Source organism: Sander lucioperca, chromosome 23 (assembly GCF_008315115.2).
Source record: "Sander lucioperca isolate FBNREF2018 chromosome 23, SLUC_FBN_1.2, whole genome shotgun sequence".
Lineage (NCBI taxonomy): Eukaryota > Metazoa > Chordata > Actinopteri > Perciformes > Percidae > Sander > Sander lucioperca.
Window position 1 is genome coordinate 19,079,468 of NC_050195.1, and position 12,586 is coordinate 19,092,053.

Below are 12,586 nucleotides of genomic sequence, written 5' to 3' on the forward strand. Positions count from 1 at the left end.
GGCTACACTGATGTAGGCTACGTCATGTGCGTAGCCTAACTGTCTTTTTAGTAAGGCCGTGACAGGCTGTTGCAGTGTAGATTCCCATCAATCAAACAAAATCACACCATTGTTTCTTTATATTTTTTTATGTTTTAATGATAAAGAGTGCAACATTAATGCAACACAAACTTAGCAACTATGATAATATAAAATTAAAATGAAAGTAATTTTTTTAAGAGATCTGTGCCTCAAGTGGGGGGGCACAAGCATTTTTGGGGGCGGGCCCGGCCCCCTATGGCCCGCCCATAGCAACGGGTGTGTGGATACATGCCTACAATGTACAATACACATACGGTGTTATATTGTCAATGCACAGTATTTTTAGCCATCACTCGACCGATAATAACCAATAAGTTCATTCCTGATCATGGCTTCGTCTTGTTCTCGACCTCAAGTGTTTTGAGTGCAGCATTTCTCAAGCTTTTCACAGTCCCGTACCCCTTCAGACTTTCAATCTCCAGCTACATTAAGCTTTATGTTATATGATACATCAAAAATATAATTTTGATTTTATATTATGCAATGCTATATTTTGATTTGCAAAGTGGAATAAAAGATGGTTTCCTGAAACTGAGGCAAATGATTGGGGTCGATAACCTTAATCATATTACTTAATGGAATCAAAGTTTGCCATGATTGTCTTCCTATTGAACAAATTCAGACTTTATTGTGACTCAGTTGAGATCAGCAGCTCCACAGTAAACCTTTCTGTCTAGTAAAGAAGCCAACTAATATAAAGAGAATGAATCGATGAAGTCCTCTGTTGAGCTGTACCTAAAAATACTCTTTGGTTGCTTCCCTGGAGCAATTATAAATCTCCCTGGAAGAGTGGATGTTAAGTAATGAAAAAGAAGACTAGAAGGGGTCTTTGAGGATCAATATTTTATATCAAATTAAGCTCAGCCCTCAGGTGTTCATCTACCTTCTTTGTGGGGCTGGATCCTCTTAAACTTGACCTCGGAGAGACCAGAACAGGAAATTAACCCGGTCTCCCACAGTTCTAAGGGTTTATGGAGCTGCTGGAGTTTAATAGCCGGGTTTGGCCTGTGTTTGTGTCTATGTAAATGAAAGGCGTTGCCCATGTCTTCTTGTTATGGCGCCTGGGCCGGCGTACAGCATCGAGGCGTTCAGTCATAATGATGGCGGCCGCCTGGGCTTAGACACCTCGTTAAGTTTTCCTGTGGCTTCTAATCATCTCAGGTTCACAGCCTCGCGTCTTTCAGCCAGGTTGAGGCAGCTTTGATCGTCAGCTGTAATGATTCACACACTCATGTACACGCACACACAAACATTTATGTAGGGTATACAATCGACACACATTGTTTTTTGCTGTCTGAGGCTCATTTGTTCATGCTGAATGGAAAAGGAGTCCGCAGCACAAACACCCCGTCATTCCTCCTGTCATTACTCAACACACACATACACATACACACACACACACACACACACATTCCCTAACCTGCCACCTACACTTTGTTGACATGAGAAAAGCCTTCATATTCAGAGGGGCAGAAACAGTAGACGCTGAGCTGAAATCTTCCACCCAGCAGTGAACTGAATGGATTTAAAGTCTCCTCTGATCTGAAGGAGTTTTAACTGAAGGAGACAAGGAGGGACTATGTGTCCACCGAAAGGGAAAATCTACACTTAGACACGTTCACAAAGCCAAATATTATTGTATTTAATCAATTCAACAAAAAACTCTTGTTGATTATTGATATTTTGACAATTTTGTTTAATTACAGCTGCACCAAAAATGTATTGTTAGACATTTTGGGAAATACTCTTATTTGCTTTCTTGCCGAGAGTTAAATGAGAAGATTGACGTTACTCTCAAATCTGTCTGTTCAATATGAAGCTATAGCCAGCAGCCAGTTAGCTTAGCTTAGCTTAAAGTCTGGAAACATGGGGAAATGAGTAGCCTGGAGTCTCGTCATCTCTACAAAATCTCCAGGAACTGGTCAAGAAATAGTCCAGCTTTTATCCCTGTGTAAAACCACAACGTGTTTGTTTGTTTTTTTAAACAAAGAAGATACAAAGTGTTAATTAATGAGCTTTAGATGTGCTGGTAGGTAGATGTTTTACCTTTGGACAGAGCCAGGCTAGCTGTTACCCTTAAGCTAAGCTAACTAGCTGCTGGCTCCATCTTCATATTTACCCTAAATACATTGAGAGTGGCACGATCTTCCCATCTAACAAAAAAGTGACAACATATATTTGACCAGTTATCTGACAGAATAAGGAAAACACAACTTTTTTTAATTACCATAAATCAGGTTTCTTTAAAAGAACTGAAGAAGTCTCTCCATCTCCTCCATTGGCTTTGCTTTGAGGTCAGCTTGTGTTTGGGTTAAGTGGTGCCATAACATGAGTTCCCAACAATAGATGAATCTCACCTCGACATGCAGGTTTATAACAGTGGCCTTAACAGCAGACTGTCTGACGCCCTGAATGACTGTGACTCACTGTGCTAGCTATCAGATTAAACAGCTTCTCAGCTTCAGGTCACTGTAAGGTTGAATAAGGCAAAGTTGGAACAAGCTGTGGGAAGTCGGTATCAGGCTTGTACTAGTTTAGACATGCTGTCAGTAATGGCTTGTGGCTGTTAACAGTTGTGTTTTGTTGTTTGTTACTCTATCTTCCAAAGTACCAGTACAGAGCAGTTTTTTTCAACCTGTGTTTAGGTCGCAAACATTTCTCAACTGTTAGGTTGTTTTGTAAATTTACATTCTGTGTGGCATAATGTTTTGTCTACATATGCACTGAAGGAGCTTACATGTTGGTGATATTTTTCAAATTTGTTAACTTCATTCATTTTTTTTTTATCAAACACACTTTACTCTGGATGAGCTTAATGCTTAGTCAGAGTAACATTTTGCACACATATGATTCTTTACACTTAAAAAAAGTAATACCTACAGTAGGCTTGTTGGAGACTTTGTAGACCTTAGTTGGAAATCAATGGAGGTAGATATTGATAGCATATAATTGGCACCAAAATTAAAATATTGAATATTAAAAAACAATGTGTTTTCTCAATTTGATGGAAATAAGACCACTTACCGGTCTCAGAAGAAAATGAAGTCAGTGTAAATTAATGGCTTGGTCAATTAATTGGTCATTGGTACATGTACGGAGCACTGCTTCAAAAAACACACTGTCCTCATTCATTTCAATGAGAACACGGTACTGGCACAACAGAGGTGCAGACTCAGGCTGCAAGCAAAAAAGTAGAGCTGCATTACAGTATTTGGTTAGTCAAAATTGATTTGGCTGTTCAATACAGATATTCAACTATTCAATCCTTTTTTCATATAGACTATCAAGCGACTCTTTATTGAACGGCCAGATTTTTGAATAGGGTTTGGCAGGATGTTCAGGGTGATAGCGACGTTCACGTTATATAATAAACGAGCCAAGATAGCCCTCCGAGCTAATGCATGCTAACTACGGTAAAGAAGGATTGTAAATGTGCAACATTTTTTGCTGACACTAGAAATCAAACAAAAGCCAGATACTATATCGTATTAAGTTGCTGTGAGCTGTAAATTCACCACTTCTAAGCAGAAGGCAGAAGATAACGTTATCTCAGAGCCTGACCGGGCAAAGCCTCTCTTCCTTCGGGCAGGTGCCTCCGTCTCACTCAGACTCACCCTGGGTCTGGGTCCACAGCTGCCTGTACCGGAGAGCAGCATGAACGCAAGGAGCACTCACTCTGCAGCTACCTTTGGGGACCGAAATGTCCCCAGTATTTTAAACTACTGTGCAGTGTTTTGGTATCTGATGAACCCCCAAAACTCCTGTTTGTATCACTCAAACTGGACCTCTTGGATTATATTTGACCTTTTCTCTGGTAGCGACCTTTGCATTTGTTTAAAAAGGGCTATGGACCTGATACAGCCGCTCAGTGTAAGAAGTCATTTGAAAACCCTGTCTGCATACCAAGCGAGCCAACATGGGTCCTGACCTCTTTGAGAAACTACTTTACAGGTTGCTCAAAGCCATGCACGTGCAGAGGGGGTGGCTATGGGTGCTTGAGCACCTGCCTCTTTTGCCCCTCAAGGTCAAAGGGCCCTTTTTTTGTCCAGATATTTTTTTTCCTTTTTTCTTTGACGATGGCCCACAAGTGGTCCGTTTAAGAATAATATTTAACAATAATAATTCGCTAGATAAAACGACCTAAACCTTCATATCACATGATGCCAAGGCTTCCTGCCAGGCGCGCCACTTAGATACAAGTGAGTCCATGCCATCCGCCGGCGGCGCGGCCAGCAAGAGCGAGAAAAAGTTGAAGTGCAGGTAAGTGTGCTTTTGAAGTGAATGAGAATACATGCATGCACATTTGGTTTGTTATAAAGGCCTCTAGCCGCTGCCGCTACATAACGAGTCTCCTCCAGGATTAAAACAGCCAGCAGGCAGCTAACTTTGAAGTAGTCACATTTCGCGGTAACTGCACGAGCTGCCGCGGCCACAATTACTCATCGTGTGATAGCCTCATAGCGTCACCGTTTCATTCTCTGATACACAAGAGAAGACAGCAGCAGTTCTCTGTAGGTTAACAGAAGTGTGTGTGTGTGTGTGTGTGTGTGTGTGTGTGTGTGTGTGTGTGTGTGTGTGTGTGTGTGTGTGTGTGTGTGTGTGTGTGTGTGCAGCAGCAACAACAGTTATCTGTAGGTTAACAGTTGTGTATGTGTGTGTGTGTGTGTGTGTGTGTGTGTGTGTGTGTGTGTAGCGGCAGCAGTTCTCTGTAGGTTAACAGAAGTGTGTGTGTGTGTGTGTGTGTGTGCAGCAGCAGTTATCTGTAGGTTAACAGGTGTGTGTGTGTGTGTGTGTGCAGCAGCAGCAGTTATCTGTAGGTTAACAGAAGTGTGTGTGTGTGTGTGTGTGTGTGTGTGTGTGTGTGTGTGTGTGTATCTGCTTTCTGCCTCACAACCAGCAGCCCACTTAAAAGAACATGTCACTTCTTTGGGAAATTAGCTTAGGTTATTTGTAGTCTGCGGTGTAGGTTGGTGGTCTATACATTTTGACTTAATAAAGGACATCCTTATATTTTGAGAAAATAATCTGAAACATGCTGCATACCTTTGCAAATCCCTTTCTGATTCAAAGCCTACTAGCCCACTGCTACAGAAATCTGATAGTCAGCTCAGGTTGCAGTTATAGGCTACAATTAAACTGTTTCTGGTTTGATATCTCGTTATCTTGTATTTGTGTGAATGTAGTCTAATGTAAGGCTCTATATTTTCATTTTTATTTTGAGGTATACAGTATTGTGGATTTAGTATTATGTAACATTTCATATTGCACTTTCTATATACAGTTTGGATACTGTATGTAAGATTACATTTTGCTTGGACAACAGTTGCATTTTTTGGATATTTGTGTGAATGTAGTCAAAGGTTCCATATTTCATTTTGAGGTGTACAGTATTGTGGATTTAGTATTATGTTAAAATATACAGTTTTTAAAATAAAGATGACATACTGTATATTGTTAGCAAATCTTGTTCCATATGCCCTTTTTTGAATTTGAGCCCCTGCCCCTCAAAAGGTCTCTGCACAGCCCTGCTCAAAGCTGTCAGGTGCAACCATTTTAAGTCTTATCTTTATGAGGAGCATACACAAACTACACAAATACGTCATATGGCAACTACTTGGATGATAAATTGTACAGACTGCTCCTTTTTCAAATCCTGTATCATATTGCAACACCACAAGTGAAGCCCAGATAGACAATAAAAAAAAAAACAATAAACTCCTCATGTTCCCTCTGAAATAATGTGTACATTTGATTTTCTCATTTTCACGCCTGGCTTTTCATATCTACAGTAATGTACAGCCTGTTCAGAGAATTTAACCAATGTCAGACGTGTTGCCAATAAAAGCATACAGTGTACTGGTGTTTGTATAGCTAGCTTTGCTATGTAGTAATAAGGGTGTGGTTTATGGTTGTTATTGGATGTATGGGACTCCATAGCCCAGGAGGCTCTTTGGGGGTTTCATGCTTTACTACACTGTTTATTTGTGTATTTCTTAAGGGAGAGAATTCACACAGCGAGGAAGCAAGCATTTTGGCTTTGGATTCCCAGTGCTGCGTTTACTCACACTCCATATTCAGAACTTGCAGTGAATGCAAATTAGGATTTCTTTTTCTTTTGTTTGTTTTGTGTCTCAGGTTGTCAAATTTGTTAAAAGGTTCCCAGAGGAAATGTGTTTACTTGTCTTTATGTTGTTTAGTGTTTAAACTCTGTAATGCTATACTTGCTCAGGCAGCTGCTACAGCATGGAGCTGCTCTACAGTAGTTGTAGTTGTTTAAATGTCAGTATGTGTCCAGTCTGCTTCAGTCTATAATTGTCTGACTGAGAATCATCTTCTGGTGTTGTCGTAGACCTTTCTAAGTGGATCAGCGAACATGTTGGTTTGCAGTCATTTCTGCAGATGCACAGATGTCCTTGAACATAAATTAACCCATCAGACAGCTTGCAAATCAAACTAATGAGATCTACAACCAATGAAGAAGAACACTTAAATTATATATCAGGTGCTTGGATTTACCTCACACTACTAATTCATTTTATTCTCTCCATGTTTTCATTGTTTTTGTAACAATCACACACTGACACACACAAATTTCAAGCGTGATTTAGCATTTTTGGAGCATTTTAAATGCAATCAGTAATAATAAAACATGTTGTTATACTTCAGATGCATGTGATAGGTCTTTATGGGTCCTCTGGGCTCTGAGGAACCTGACCCGGGACCCAAGTCAGCCAAATTATAGGTCAGGAAGGGTCTCACTTTATTAACATTATCTGTGTGTCAACATGTCAAATACCAGAGTGAAAATTACAGTAAGTTATGCACATCAGGTTTTGGTATGTTTTCCACTGGTCTGTTTTGGATCGGAAACAACATCTTTAACTCAGCGAAGACTTCTACATCATAATAAAGTTCCCACACTACTATTAAAAGGAATCAAAATTGGCTAGTGCTGCTCAGACCAGTATGTAATTTCACAAAGTTGAGTTTCAACACATATACACACACACACACACACACACACACACACACACACACACACACACACACACACACACACACACACACCATCAATACCATCAAGCTGCTACAACTGGCTGCAGACGGAGTGGAACAATGAATAATGGATCACAGGCATTATCAGCTGATAAAGAGCTGCACACATGAGCAATGGGATCCTTTTAATGCTTTTTCAGGCCGCACTCTGTGTGTGTGTGTGTGTGTGTGTGTGTGTGTGTGTGTGTGTGTGTGTGTGTAGGATGGTACTATCTCAGGAAAAAAAGAGGGCTGGCTTACAATCCCAACGTACTGGAACATTCAAAGCTTAAGTGTGCATACGCATAAATGGAATTTTATTTTCTCAGGAGCAAAGACTTGGTTGCAGTTGAGGGGATTACAGTTTTCAGTGTACTCTTCTTTTATTCTTCCAACAGACATTGGTGAATCACAGCCGCGACCACATCTCTTTCACAGTACCAGCTTTAAGAAATAAATAGATTTCACATTGCGTTTGTGTTTGACAATGTGAGTCTGCATATTAAAGACACTTGGCGGCCGGTCACTGCGCCATCAAATAAGAAGAGATTCTCAAGGCTTGTCAAAATATATCTGAGGTGAGGTCATATATTCTAATTATGAATGAATGATACTATAAAATGCAAATACCAACTCTTTCTGTCTGAGTATGGCTCTGTGTTAATCAGACTGAATCGCCACTTTGTTACTCTTCATTCGTCCAACCTGAGATTGTGATCACCTGAGCTTATTTCTTGCTTCTTGCTCTTCCAGCTATTTTGTTTTTATTTTCATTTAACCAATCAGTACTGGGTGGAGTATTCAGTCTTAATCCAGCCTGCTAAACTCTAATTGGTCAACTGTCAGAAAAGATCTCTCACCAAAAACTATACTGTATGAATAGTTGAACAAATCTGAGTTGAGGTGGAATTTGTAATGCATTATAATGATTCTACATTTAGTAAATCTGTTTGGGTGGAGATGGTTTCTGATCTCAACCACCTGTTCTAGTCAGTAGTGCTAATAAAGTGCAGTAGCAAATTTCACACTATTTTTTTATTTTCATACATCAATATCGAGTACCACTTCACTTGCTGGCACATTTTGGCACAAGTTTGCAGTGCACGATTTAAAGAAACAGACAGTATCTTCCTCCCACAACCTCCCACCCTGTACTGTGTTTGCCTCCAGCTTCATGTCCACCTACACCCAGCTGGACGATGGCCACCCTGCCAACCTTCCACTTCACTGGCCCCTCTCACCTCTGAGGAGCCTTCGTCTCTCTCCATCATTCTCCACAAGACCAAAAAAAACAAACATCTTGAGCAGATTAGGAGGACACCTAACAGTCGTGCATTTGTGCCCTTGTTTTCTATTCTGGGAATGTGCTGACTAAGGCTGCCTGGAGGGGCCTTTTCCACCCTGACACGATTTGTCTGCACTTTAAGCTGTGATGAAAGGCTTCTGGCAGTGTTTGTCTAAATCTACAAATTGATCAAAAGTTCCACCACCTACATGGCTGAACTCCATTTGGAATTTTGATATTTATCACAGTCTTTGCTAAGCCTGAAACCTTATCTCTCTGTCTTATATTCCAGGCTAAATATTGTGTAGAGGTATTAGATTATAACTCTCTGAGGGAAATGTGAATTCTTGAAGCAAAACGAACTGAAAGGGAAGGATTGTGCTTTAATTAATGTTTGTCTCATGGCCTTTTGACAACCGAAGTGCGTCGGCTCAGAATAATACCACCCATATATCAAAGTGTACACAGAGCTGCATGAGTTCCTATTAGTAAGATCACAGTCAGACGTAGTGTACACTTCCCTGACTCCCCATTCAGTAAAACATTAACTTTAACCATGTTTTAGATAAAAGACACAGCTGACAGGTATCTCATTAGACCCACGTGGAAAGAGACAGGCAATAGAAAGACCACGATAAGAGCATAATTCTGTACAGGAAACAATAAAAGCAGACGGGCCGCTCCCACATGGCTTTTAAGAGTCCACGGATGTTTCTGTTATAAAAAGGCAATCCTGACTATGCAGTCTGGTTTTAAGAGTGGAAGAAGTTGATTAGCTTCTTGTGTTTTTCTTAATTTAATTAGTAGACATTAAAACGTCTTAGTGTGGTGATTGTGCCCTAATGGAAACCACAGAGTTGAATAAAAGGACAAACAGAATGCACACATAGTGGAAATGATTGTCATATAATCTAATTTAGCAGGTACTTTGTTCTGCAGCAAAATTAAAAAAATACTCGTATTGATTTTCCATACAGTACTTGTGTACGTTTTCTGTTGGTGTAGAGGTTTTAATAGTTTTTTTTAGAAACAGTCGATTAGATTGCTTTGAATTTGATTTGAGCTCACAGGATATCTCTATATGAATATGTTTTATTATTATACTATTCGTTGTAGCCAAATAATAAGAGAACGGACTCCATCAGCTTTTTCACAGAGCAACACAGCACTCTCTCTCCTTCAAGCTGCATTACATTCTTCTAAATAACTTTTACCGTATTATGCTTCTTCACAGTCTTTACAGTATAATGTATGTAAACTCACAGGGTACAATTTTGTCATTTCTACAGGAGGATACAGATCACAACTACTACACATCAAAAACATACAACCCGTCAGATCCGATGAGCAAGGACTTGTGGGTGGATATCGACCAGATGGACAAGAACAAAGTGAAGATCCATGGGATTCTGTCCAACACACACAGACAAGCAGCGGTAAGTCAACAGACGGCATGAGATTTAAGAATGAGCATTTAACCTGGTTACTTGGTTTGGTCTCTTGGATAAGTGTAAGGCGATGCTTTATTTTGGCCAATCATGAACGTTTATCTTTAAGTAAAATGAACCCCCAAACCTGGGGGGCTGTTGCTTATTATCATTAGTTCAGCTGCAGTTTAAGATGTAATGATGTTGTCGACTAAGGCTGCAACTAACGGTTATGTTCACTATCTGGATGGACTCTTTTTTTCAATTAATGGTCTATAAAATTAAAAGTCCAAGATGACGTCTTCAGATGCCTCGTTTTGTCCAAAACCCAAAGAGATTCAGTTTATAATGATCCTCACAAAAAGGAGAAGCAAGACGATTTCTGTAGTTTTCTGCTTATAAAATTACTTTAATGATTAATCGATTATCAAAATAGTATTTAATCAATTTTCTGGCAATCCACTAAGGGAATAATTTACTAATCGTTACAGCTTTATTGTCGACATTAAGATATCTGTGGTCTCTTCTGTTTCCTGTAGAAATCACTTAAACACTACTAGGGGTTAATGTGTCTGAGGTTACCTGCTGAAGGCTTTTATTGTTTATTAACAGACGTTTAAGGACATACAATTCAGTATATGAGCAGATTACAGCTCTGATCACTTTATTAATTTTTAAAAGTTATAATATTTCATAGGAAAGGATTTAATGAAGACAACATGATCAAAAGATTTAATGAATTACCATTTCCCAAGAGAATATAAAGCGTTATTATAGGGCATTTTTTTTCACACATAGTTTAGTTGTTGTTATGTTGCACTTCAACTGAACTCTTTGACACAGAAATCAGGTCCAACTTGGCTGTTTTAAACCACTGCAAGTTCCAGTTTGGCTGAACTTGTTCTTAACTGCAGCAAAGATGCTAAGTGACGCAGCAACAGCCCTCTTTTGTCTACTCAGAGTCAAGCTTTCAACTGTTTCTTTCAATACCAATCTGCATCTGGAGATCTCGCAATCACATTCACACCCTGACGCCGATCATATCAGCTTCTGGTGCATATTAGTTTAGCCAGTGATGTGGGCTCAAAGATCAACAGAAAGATAAAATCAATGCCAACAACACAAAGAAGCGACAGGTTTACTCTGTATTTCTACGTACTGTACTGTATGTGGTATATGTGTTTATATGTCAGTAGACTATAGGACAAACTTGCTAAATGCTAAAATACTAAATAATTACACAAATACATGACAGATTCTTACTATATTACAATATATTTGTTTCCTCTATCATTAAAACCATAGAGATGTGGTTGAAAAACTAAGTAAAGTCTTTCTTTAAGCATTTAAACCATTAAAAATCTTCTGTGCAATGAAGTTTTAAAAGCTCCCCTCCCTCATCCTCTGCACAAGCAGGTAACCCATGTGAGGTGCATACTGATGAGGTCACACAAGGCAGCAGGAGACTAACTGGAGAGACAGAGCAGCATGGCAGCAGGGCAGTCACAGACTGAAAAAAGGGAAAGCAGGGTGAACAATAGCTGGCGAGGAGATATAATAGAGTCCCACATTGTGCATTCTGCTTTTCTACCTTCAGTCATGTAATGATGGATTGAACCAAACAATCTGAGACAAGCTATTCTTTGTAGCCACAGAACAAGGCTTTTCTTTCAAACCGTATAGGAGGGCTGTGGGAGGTTTCTCTGACTTTGGCTTAAAAGAAATCAATAAGTGAATTTCCCAATCCAATGTCCAGCCAAGCAATGCGGAGTCAAAAAGGAGATATGGAAATCTTGCCTGCATAATTTCATTTTAAGATTGCAGTCCAGAGAAGAAGTGAAAACCATCTGTGCTGAAATGCAGCCACCGTGTCAGCAGACTAACATTTTAAACAAATAGAGTTTATTATAGTGGCAGTTAAAGTCCTGAGAAACTGCATAAAACTCTGAGTGCTGGAACAGGATTGGAGAAAGCTTTCCATGTTCCCTCCTCGCACTGCTGCCCACCGGCACTTTGGCTCTCAACACTGAAAAGGAATTGGCCAATAAGGTCATAAAACAAAACACAGCCGCAGAGGTCACCTTCATCACGGGACTGTAGGAAAGTTAAGCTCTTGATTGGCTGTATAGTCGGTGAGATTCAGTGTGGTTTGCCGCAGGATTACTCCCTCCAGCATAATCAAGATCATTTATAATAGCTGCATGTTTACTGTCTATCTCCATAACATTTTCTGGCAGTATGGTACGATGTGACTGCAGCATACTCAGTTTAGGGATTAAATAATTAATGCATAAACTATCATTTGTGGTAATGTGTTTGAGAAGTTTGTTGTTCATTTAGTCCAAGAGTAATTTAGTCCAAGAGTAATTTTCATGATATTGATATTGACTTGAAGCCCTTTTTTTACATTACATGTTAATCTCCATCAACAGATTTGTAAATACTATGGTATGGAAGCCCATTTCTATGAAATAAAATACTAAGTCTAAGATTATAAGACTAAGAGAGAATAAGACATTTTAACATATTTAATCATTATGTCACAATTTTTCACTTGAAAATTCATAATTTTGACTTCGGGTCAGGGTATACTTGTACAGAAGTTTGTCCGGCCTTGTTGGAAATCAAATGTTTATAGTTATTTCGAAACACCACAGAGTGAAAAAACCCAAACCTCCAAACCATATAGGTCGCTTCCTCCTGCCCTCTAATACGACCCTCAGGAGTGTTTTTCCGTCCTCATATCTAAACCTAACTG

The 12,586-nt window shown here is 39.5% G+C and overlaps 1 protein-coding gene across 1 annotated transcript in view; it reads left to right on the forward strand.

Annotated features, from left to right (window-relative positions):
• Positions 1 to 12,586, forward strand: part of plxdc2 (plexin domain containing 2) — a 95,774-nt gene that overhangs the window by 35,218 nt on the left and 47,970 nt on the right. Inside the window, exon 3 of the mRNA XM_031292987.2 lies at positions 9,691 to 9,837. Coding sequence (XP_031148847.1) covers positions 9,691 to 9,837 — 147 coding nt within the window. The remainder of the gene's footprint in view (positions 1 to 9,690; positions 9,838 to 12,586) is intronic.